The 9,577-nt window shown below is 32.1% G+C and overlaps 1 protein-coding gene across 2 annotated transcripts in view; it reads left to right on the top strand.

The window, feature by feature from the left end:
* LOC123005775 (heterogeneous nuclear ribonucleoprotein C-like) overlaps positions 1–9,577 on the top strand; it is a 183,657-nt gene that overhangs the window by 58,644 nt on the left and 115,436 nt on the right. The window contains exon 2 of one of the 2 annotated variants that reach the window (XM_044399733.1): positions 2,853–2,933. The exons of the other annotated variant lie outside the window; for it this stretch is intronic. Coding sequence (XP_044255668.1) covers positions 2,872–2,933 — 62 coding nt within the window. The 5' untranslated portion in view covers positions 2,853–2,871. The remainder of the gene's footprint in view (positions 1–2,852; positions 2,934–9,577) is intronic. 2 annotated transcript variants of the gene reach the window in all.

A 9,577-nucleotide genomic window follows, 5' to 3' on the forward strand; every position in this document is an offset into this window, starting at 1 on the left:
TAATTTGCATGAAAAATATGGTAAACCACTATTTATTACATTTTACTTTACATAATGCACTCAGCAAACAATTTAAATTTTTGAATTTTATTGCAAATTTTGCAACGTAGGCGGATTTTACTTTCAAGGTATTCATGCAAAAAGCAATATGCTTGGATACCGTTTAATTGTTAGTTTGACAAAGCCTAATTTGTCAATAAATCTTATTGAGATCTTTAATAATGGATGATATTAATTACGACAAATTGGTAGATCAGTTTGAAGTGTTTTTTAAGTGCAATAGATTTGTCAAACCAACAATTAAACTGTATCCAAGCATTTTTTTTATTCACACCTTTCCTTTAAAATTGAAAATCAGGATACGCGACCAATTTCCTTATAAAATTCTAAGATTTAAGATGTTTTTTGATTGCATTGTGTTACGCAAAATGTAATAAATAGTCGTTTACAGTATTTTTCATGTCAATTATGATTGTTTGGAGGAAAAAAAAACATAGGTGTTCTATTTGAAAAACTAAATTTGGTAGCATTTCCGGCAACACCGGATGTGCTAAAAAAATTTAATACATTTACTAAGAAAGCCAAGAATAAATATTATTACTTAAACATTTACTTTTTGAAAAAAAGAAGGAAGTTTAGCTGTTATCAACCGGGGTGGCTTGGACTTAAGAAGACTCAAGAATTTAGTAAAGTTTGTATCAGAGTCATCATTATCTAAGTTTTTTAGAGTAAATGTTAATTTAACAGTTTTATTTTTATTAAGGTTTAATTTATTAGCTAACATCCATTCTTATCCATTCTTCAGTAAACGCATAAAAATTTTCAATTTTTCTTAGAAGTATTTCTATGTTCTTATCAGCGTAATCAAGAGTTGTATCATCCGCATATATGACTATATTCGGTTCTGAGATGTAATAAGAAAAATCATTTATGTAGATCAGAAACAATAAAGGGCCTAATATTGACACCATGAGAAATTTCTTTTGCAGCGGACAGTCTGCCATTGATATTTACGACTTGAGTTCGATTACTTAAATATGGTTGGATCATAGATACAGCATGCGTTGAAAAACCGTAGAAAGGTAATTTTTTATTAATATATCGTGAGATACCGTATCGAAGGCTTTACTTAGATCTAAAAACAGTGCCTGATAATGGTCCTTATTTTCAAAAGTTCGGATGACATTATTTATTAACTCAAGAACAGCTGTAGTTGTGGAATAGCCTTTTCTAAAGCCATACTGGTTCGCTGATAAGAAATGATACTTTTCTGTATGGTCAATCATTTGATTAAATAAATAAACAAATAATATGTATACAAATAACTAATAATACGCAAAGCGCTTGAGGCTTTAGGAATGATTTGTGTCATTGTTGGCAATCACTTATTTATTAGTTTGAAAATTTTTTTTGAGTTCCTCTATAGTGAAAGAATTTTTATTTCCCCGACTGTCGCCTACTAAATCGAATAATTTTGAAAGTCTACATAGTCCGGAGTTAATCGTTTTTCCGGACAAAAAGCACCGCTTTTTCCGACTGTCCTTCCCGAAATCTGTCTAAATACCCGCTATGAATTTGTCTCAGCGATAAAAAAAGCGATAAGAAGTTTCGAGTTCTCGCTCGGCCGACTCTTCTGAAACCGAAATCGTGTCTTGCGTCTCAACATTTTAAAAGCTTCCGTATAAATCAGCTAACTAAAATACGTTTCATTCCTTAAGACTGAAACAGCATATTTCAGAAAGTGGGTAACTCGCGTGAGAAATTCGGGCTGCTTTCTGCCCCTATTCCGGGTATTTGTTTATCGTCGCCCTCCCCCTATGAAGCTGTATAACAAAGGCATCGACACTGTTTATCTCAACACTCTGTGTCAATATTGTCGAGGACGTTCGTGAAAGACAGTGCCGGCATTAATTCGCTGATGATGCTGATGGTGGTGGTGCTAGTGCGCGAAAATGTCGAACGGGTAGAATAGATCCACTGGGCCGTATTTACGAACGGGGATTTATCGTTTAGCGCGGACAAAGACGGCTTGTTTGCTCTTTACAATTAGGACGCATTGTTGCTGGAAATGCTTAATTGCCTACAAGAAAAATACAAATGTGACCGAGGCAACGGTTTTAATTTGATTCCAACGAACGCTACTTCATTGTCGCGACTAAAAGCAAAATTCAAAGATAATAATCGTTGTAAAATTAATAAAACACAATACAACAATATAAAGTAGCAAAAAATAAATTTTGAAATCATTTCTTGAAATCATAGGTCAGTAAAAAATAATAATTGATATAAATTAAAATAATACAATAATTATGATCGCATTTTGTGAACGAAATTATAGATTGCATTTTAAATTTGGGTTTCCATTTTTTATTATTTTATTTTTTTATAATCCGAAAGTGTTTTTTGTGCGACTCAAGCCATTTACCGTGTTGCCAATTAACTGAGTGTATTATGCATCATATTTTGCCCTGGGAATATGCTGATGTTGTCCGTTGAAACATGTTATGCCCCTACTCGTTAAAATCTCTCGTACTCTCACGGAGTGCATGTCGACAGTTCGTTATGCAAAACTACATAATTACGTTCCGTGTCATCATTGTAACATTATTTTGGATCAACACAACACAAAAACGATGTTTTTTTAATAATCCCGAAAGCGCGTCACTGGAGAGAAAAAAACTGTCAATTAAGAGAAATGTGAATGCTAAATATTTTGGTGCAATGCCAACAAACACTGTTATTTTAAAATTCATTCCAATATTGATAATCTTCGGGAAACTTGGGTTTTTCCGTTACAGCTTTGATGTTGATTTTATTGTAAAATTAATTCAATTGGCCTTTTTCTCTTCCAGATTCGTATAAATCTCATGGATGGATATTCTGGAACTTAACAAAATAAACGCCACTCCTCAGAAGATTAAGAGTAGTCAAAAGTAAGTACTGATTAACTTGAAACAAAGCTAATTGATGTGTACTTGGCGTGTTTTAATTAAATTAATTTTAATTACAAATCAACATCTGGTTTTTGGGCTTCCAAGTTACATTAAATTTCTTGTTTTATTCTTTTTTGTAACTTCCTGAATTCAAAATTGACTCAAATAGAAGTTCGTAACTGTTGTATAATGCGTCACAACGGCAACAGACCGTCGACCTTCATTAAAAGTGATCCCAAACTTTCCCTATCATAACTCACAAAACCACCGCTAGAAAATTTATCGTCGCGGTAAAAAAGTCTCTTGTTTTACAAAAATCGAATTGCTCTCTTCGTCTATTTTACAATTACCTTTCGCTGGAATGGTATTAAATTCCATTGGCGCCGAATCAATTTAAACAAAAGGCTATCGAGAATGTCAGGACTTTTTGCGTTCGTCTTTCTATTGTTCACAGCAACGCCGCCACCACGTCCTTCCTGTTCGGCCATAATGAAAAAAATCAGCCTCCGATATCGATTCATTTACGCGCGCCTTCCGGTTTAATGAATTTAATTAGGGCCGGCGACAGACGTAAATTACAATTTGCCACTGTCGTGCCTATTTTTTCGCTCGCTGTGGCCATTAGAAGCGACTGCTGATGGCATGTTTTTCAATAAACGGCACAACAGGGGCCACTTACACGGCCTATAGCCCGAAAAGAATTTTTCACATTGTTAAAAGTGACGGAATAGCAAGGAACACGAGGTGCCTGTTGCATTCGCGCTTTTTTTCTGTTGAGTTCAGAAAATAATAATATAAGTACAAACCGAAGAGTAAACCACGGTGGAATTATAGTCTACAAGTTGGTTTATTTGAAATTATTTGGAATTATTTAGAATCATTGTTTGAAATTTTTTGGGATTCTTAAGAATTCCCTGGAGGTAGAACTCTACAAGAGAACAACTTTTCTATTTCCAACTTTTGCTAAAAAATTAAAAATAAGCTGAGCTAAAAATCCGTCTCCGCCTATGTCTCCGCCTTAATACGATATTTACATTCATTCATAAAACAAAAACTATGGAACGTAAACAGCGTAAAAACAAAAAAACTATCGTTACATTAAGTTATATCAAGTCAGTGGATCAATACTTGCTATTATAAAACATTGCTCGAAATGTGGTCCTTTGTTGGTAATGCACACTTGTACTCTTCGGGCTAGGGAAGCTTGCGTTCGCACACAGCCCTTCGAAGGTATTAATTTGAGTTGTAAACACTAATTTACTAATTGTTTCATATGACCCTCCCAAAAAAAAACACACGTATTTAAATCTGGTGACTGCGGTGGCCATGCAACTGGACCTTGGCGACCAATCTATCTCTAGGGAAAATGATTGTTTAATATCGCTTTTGACTCACGACAAAATTAATAAGTTTTTCCATTTTTTAAAAAAATGTGATGAAAGTGTTAAATAAACATTTCTATTTGACTTTTTATGTAGTAGATGATATAACTGGTTGTTTACTACTCGAACTAATAATGCATTAATATCATATGTTTTAAAAGTAGTAAACAGACAAGAAAAGTAATTTCTTGGTCTTGAAACCAGCATTTGCGAGTCTAGTTTCTCTTAGTTTTAATAAGACAAGCAAATAACAAAGCTCAAACCAATATTATTACAATCTACCCTTTTCGAGCACTACTTATCGAGACGAAAGCACTCAAATCGAAATTGTTGGGAAAAGCTGCACTAATTGACTTAAACGATGCTAACAGGGATATCAACTCGCATTTTACATTTGAAGTGTATTTTGTAACAATACTAACTAGATTGATGACTAATTACCCTGGAAGCAATTATTATCCAAATCCATTTCAATCAGGAGAAAAGAGAGCTTCACTCGTGATAATTAACCCTCAGTTCCAAATTAATAAACATTAATTTAAACGAGCTAAATCGAAGAATCGCCCCGCATTGTGTGCTTTTTTCCCTAATATTCTTTATCGAGTTTATCACTCGGACATTGGTTTTTACTTAATTCGGTTTATTTTTACCGCTGATGGACTGTCGGTAATTGATAGTAGTGTAATAACATGTCCACAGTGAGAGAGGACCAGCTGTGTTCCACGCTTGATGATTGATTGCTTTCTAATTACATTATTCATTGGTGATTGACACGTTCTGGTCCTCACGGTTGCATGCATGCGTCACGTTCGAGCAACACCCGATGGATAGTCTTGCCCTCTCATGAGGGGTTATTGAAAAACATGTCATCAACACGGATACGCTAATGGACACGGGGGAGGGGTGAAGGATGGCGAAAACTGAAACTGAAACTCTTGATTACTGTCTTATGTTTTCCTTCAAAAACAATACTAATATAAGATAACAACTCCTGCAATAAATTGAAATAAGTCAAAAATTGTCTTCAAATAATAGAATCTTTAATCGAAACTAAAAGTAGCTAACATAATGATGATACAAAACACAATTTTGTAAAACAATGTTAAAATTCTGAAAAAATATCATGATCATATCATGAAAAACAAAGCTAATGTTTTTAGAAAAATTTAATAAAAAGGTTTAAGATCTCAAAAAATTGAAATGTTACTTGGGTTTTAGTTTTTTTTCTATTTCTATATAATTTTTATAAAATTTTTACGTAAAATATACAATGTATTTAGTTTTGTTTAAATTAAAAAAAGCAATAACAACTTTAATGTTACAAGTGTTTCAGAACTCGCGCCCCATAGAAACATTTCAAGTATGATAAGGTACATACCAGGAACTGAAAATGTTTAAATTTTGTCAAAAAATTTTGACATTTTGTATGTTTTTTCTTAAATATTTAGTAAAGGCAGAAAAATTTTGTCAATAAAAATCACAAATAACATTAGACAGACTTTCAATTTAGGCTACAGCTTCCTTGTGCTTGTTTCCTTTTCCAATAGCCTGTAGCAAAAAAACTTAAAAAAATATTTTTCCAACAGAAATAAATGGAGTCAAGGTGCAAAATATAAACCCTAAATTTCGAAATCTTTATAGAGAGAACATTTATTCCATGTTCCTGGTATTTTATCTTACATGACACTCTTCTATGGGACGCGATTTCTGGCGCACCCTTGTTGTTGTTATTGATTTCAATCGGTATTAATTTTGAACCGGTGCTGATTTTTAGAAACTATTTTAATCTAATAAATCTAGCGTGTTCTACTTTAAAAATTCCTCTATTAATAAAATTGAAAATTAAAGAAAGCTGCGCTGGATTATAAACCTGAAAAGTTAAGTATTTATAGCATATTTACGTCTTTTTGTTGAGTGACTATTTTAGTAATCGGTGACAGTATTTTACTCATTTTTTTACAAATATAAAAAATTAGCTGGATTGTCGGCTTTTTAAACACTAGATTAAGTTTGTCATCAAAAAATTATAAATCAAGTTTAAACGCGTCCAAGTTTTGCGTCTAAAGTTGTCGTTAATTATTTCCTATTTGGAAAGAGCCCTCGTCTTTGCGAGTTCATAAAACTGTAGGTGGAAACTTGCTATTGTATTTGGTAAACTTTTCTCTGCTGCTTATGTTTTTCCACTTTTGTCCCATCATCCATCATTCTTACTAATCCGGCTCACTGCCAAAACCCGACTTTTCACCGAAAAAAAAACACGATTTATTTATTCGTTTAATTTGAGGGCCGGTAAACCACACCGGTTAAATTTATATACAACAACAACATCATAAAATTAATTAACTGAACGAGAGGGGCTCCTCTCGGGAGCTGCAGCAATTTTTAATTTCGTTTTAAGTTTGTATTAATTTTGGGCATATGAAAGAGCGCCATCTGTCTGGGTGCGCGTTTTCCGGACCGTAACAGTCAATTTCCGCGCTAATCGCAACGTTCCGGGTTAATCCGGTTAGCTCTCCGGGACTTGCTTTGTTATTGTATAAATTTGCATGCGTGCCTTCGGTAATCTGAATTTCGGACCGGCGATGGACAATTACTTTCTATTGGACGAGTTTGCATGCACACGTGCGACGAGATGCAAAAATTATTAATAAACAAACGCAAAACTGATTACAAATTACTCTACGAATACCTAAAAACCAGAATTCTTTCAGTTTTACCATTAATGTGCCTTAAACAAGATTTAAGAAAATAATATAATGTTTAATGTTTAATATTCTGATGTTAAACATTTTTATGAGATGATAAATTTTTACGAATTATTTTCTTTATTCTATCAAAGCGATTTTGTATTTCTTGGTCTTGATTTTTTTTCAATTCCTTAAAGAAAGGTTTAAAAAGTCATAGTTTCTTAGTTTTATTTTAATTCAAATATTTGAAACGTTTTCAACATTTTAAGATTTCAAGTAGCTGAAAGGATAAAGATCTTATAAACTGTTGCACATGTTAAGGTTTCCTAATCTTATTTATGATTGTAACACTGTTGCTGAAAAACAAATACGAATCTTGACACATCTGAATTGCATGGGAAGACAACTTGAAGATTCTTTTACTTACTATTTTTTAAGTTCTAGATAATAAAAAAAAGCTACAGTTGCAATTATAAAAATACAAAATTTGAAGATTGAAGAAAAAATTTGAGTTCTGGAAAAAGTTTCGGTTTAAATTTTTTGAGGAAAACTTGTGTTTTCCTGTAGTATTTATTTTATCCTCAATCTATTTAAGTGAGTGTTGTGTCCGTATCACAAAAACATGATCATATAAATAGAACCAAACAAATCACGGACATGGCAAAAATTAGCACGCCCACACCACCGTCACGCCACATATTCCCATGTCATGCAGTTTTATTAATAAAATAAAAATTAATTCAGAAAATGAAATCCGTGTTAAAACATCAAATTAAAAATACGAATAGTTTTCACATCACGCGAGCGAACAAACAGCCCTTTTCGATTACAAACGTCGGATTTAATTATATCCCGAAATGAATGCGAATGCGAAAAACTCATATTATTTAAAGTCGACCCCGTAAAAAATGTAAAAGAAATAGACTGAATATTAAAATGCAGGAAAGGCGGGTAATAAAAATGCAGTTTACTTGCTGGACTTTTTATTGTTCTCGTTTTAATACCAAGTGAAATAATTAAATTTCTCGTTTCGGATTTGATAGTTTGCAAGTTCCTTGTCCTGAAAAACGATTAGTAAGACGGAACAAAGGTCGACTCAAAATACGCACAACTATTAGTTATGTAAAGACACCGAAATTATAAAAATAAATCTCGTTGAATATGTCGCTATATTTGCATTAATTTAATAATACCGAGTTAATTGGTGTATAAATTGGTGATGATGAATATTCAAATTGTCTTTATAGGCAAATGTTGCACGAAATTGCAATTAACACATTAGTGGTAGGTGTGTTGAGTACAGTTAAATTACATTAGAATCGATTAGATTTTACTTTTTATTGTCTTTTGTTGTACTCAAAGAAAAAAGTTTTTATGAGAATAGAAAAATTGCCCCTGACAAAAAAATCATCACAAAAAAAATTTCAGTAGGTTTTATCGTACGTTTTAAAACAAAACTTAAGACAAAATACAGGTTCTCTAAATTTACGAGTATGTAGAAAAAGTACTGTTTCCTTTTTTTATAATATGTCTCCAGAATAAGTTTACAAGAGACGCTACAACTGCAAAGAAAAAACATTTTTTGTTTAACCTGAAGCGAGCAAATCTGAAATTAAAATTTCATTATTCACTGGAAAGAAAAGTTTACTTTTCTCTTAATTTTTGACTTATAAGTACTTCTTATTGGATCTTCTTGGCATGGAAGCGATAAACAAAAACATGATTAAACCCGTCATACTAAACTTTTATTTCAAACACAACGCGTTTCAACTACAAAGTGGTCATCCTCAGGTGAGAATAAAACTGAGTTTGGCGTGACGGGTTTAATCGTGTTTTTGTTTAATTTTTGACTTGTAATAATTTTTCTCTGCGTTTTATATTTTATCACATTATTGGCGATGTCACTTTGACAAATAAGTTTACGCAAGTTAAGTAACAAAAATATTTGTGAAAAACATAATTTTAATAAATGGCAACTCAAAGAAACAGTTTTAAGATAAAAAACAAAGTTATTTTTAACAAGAACAATCATTATTCAATTAATTAATTAATTAATTAATTGTCAAGGTAACATCTTTGTCAAAAAAATGAAACCGCCAATGTGTTCAAAATCAAGAAAAAAATTAACTTGTCACTGAGTCAGAATAATAAAGTTTTAATTACGGATTTGCTCATTTCAGGTTAAACAAATTGTTTGTTCACTCAATCCGGGGACATTCCGATATCCCAAAAAATACTCAAAGTATACTAAAATGCAAGTTCTCTCTTTAAAGTTAAAATTTTATCTTACAAAAATGATGTTAAGATTTAGGATTTACAAAAGCTAGAGAGAAGTCAAAATACCTTTAACAGAAATCTTAATCCTGACTTTCCAGACAATCCAAATCTTAAATGTTTTGCGAATCGCCTAAACTTTATCTCACAAACAGTGTTAGAATTTAAAATATGGTAAGAAAATGTCAAAATAAATCAGTATTTTAAAGTTGTTTATAAGAACTTTATTAACAAACAAATCTTGATGTTGTCTTTTCAGTCAATCCAGATTTTGAATGATTTCAGATTCTCCTATTTTTTT

Source organism: Tribolium madens, unplaced genomic scaffold, assembly GCF_015345945.1.
Source record: "Tribolium madens isolate multiple individuals breed KSU strain unplaced genomic scaffold, Tmad_KSU_1.1 Scaffold_11;HRSCAF=98;Tcas5.2_LG3b, whole genome shotgun sequence".
Lineage (NCBI taxonomy): Eukaryota > Metazoa > Arthropoda > Insecta > Coleoptera > Tenebrionidae > Tribolium > Tribolium madens.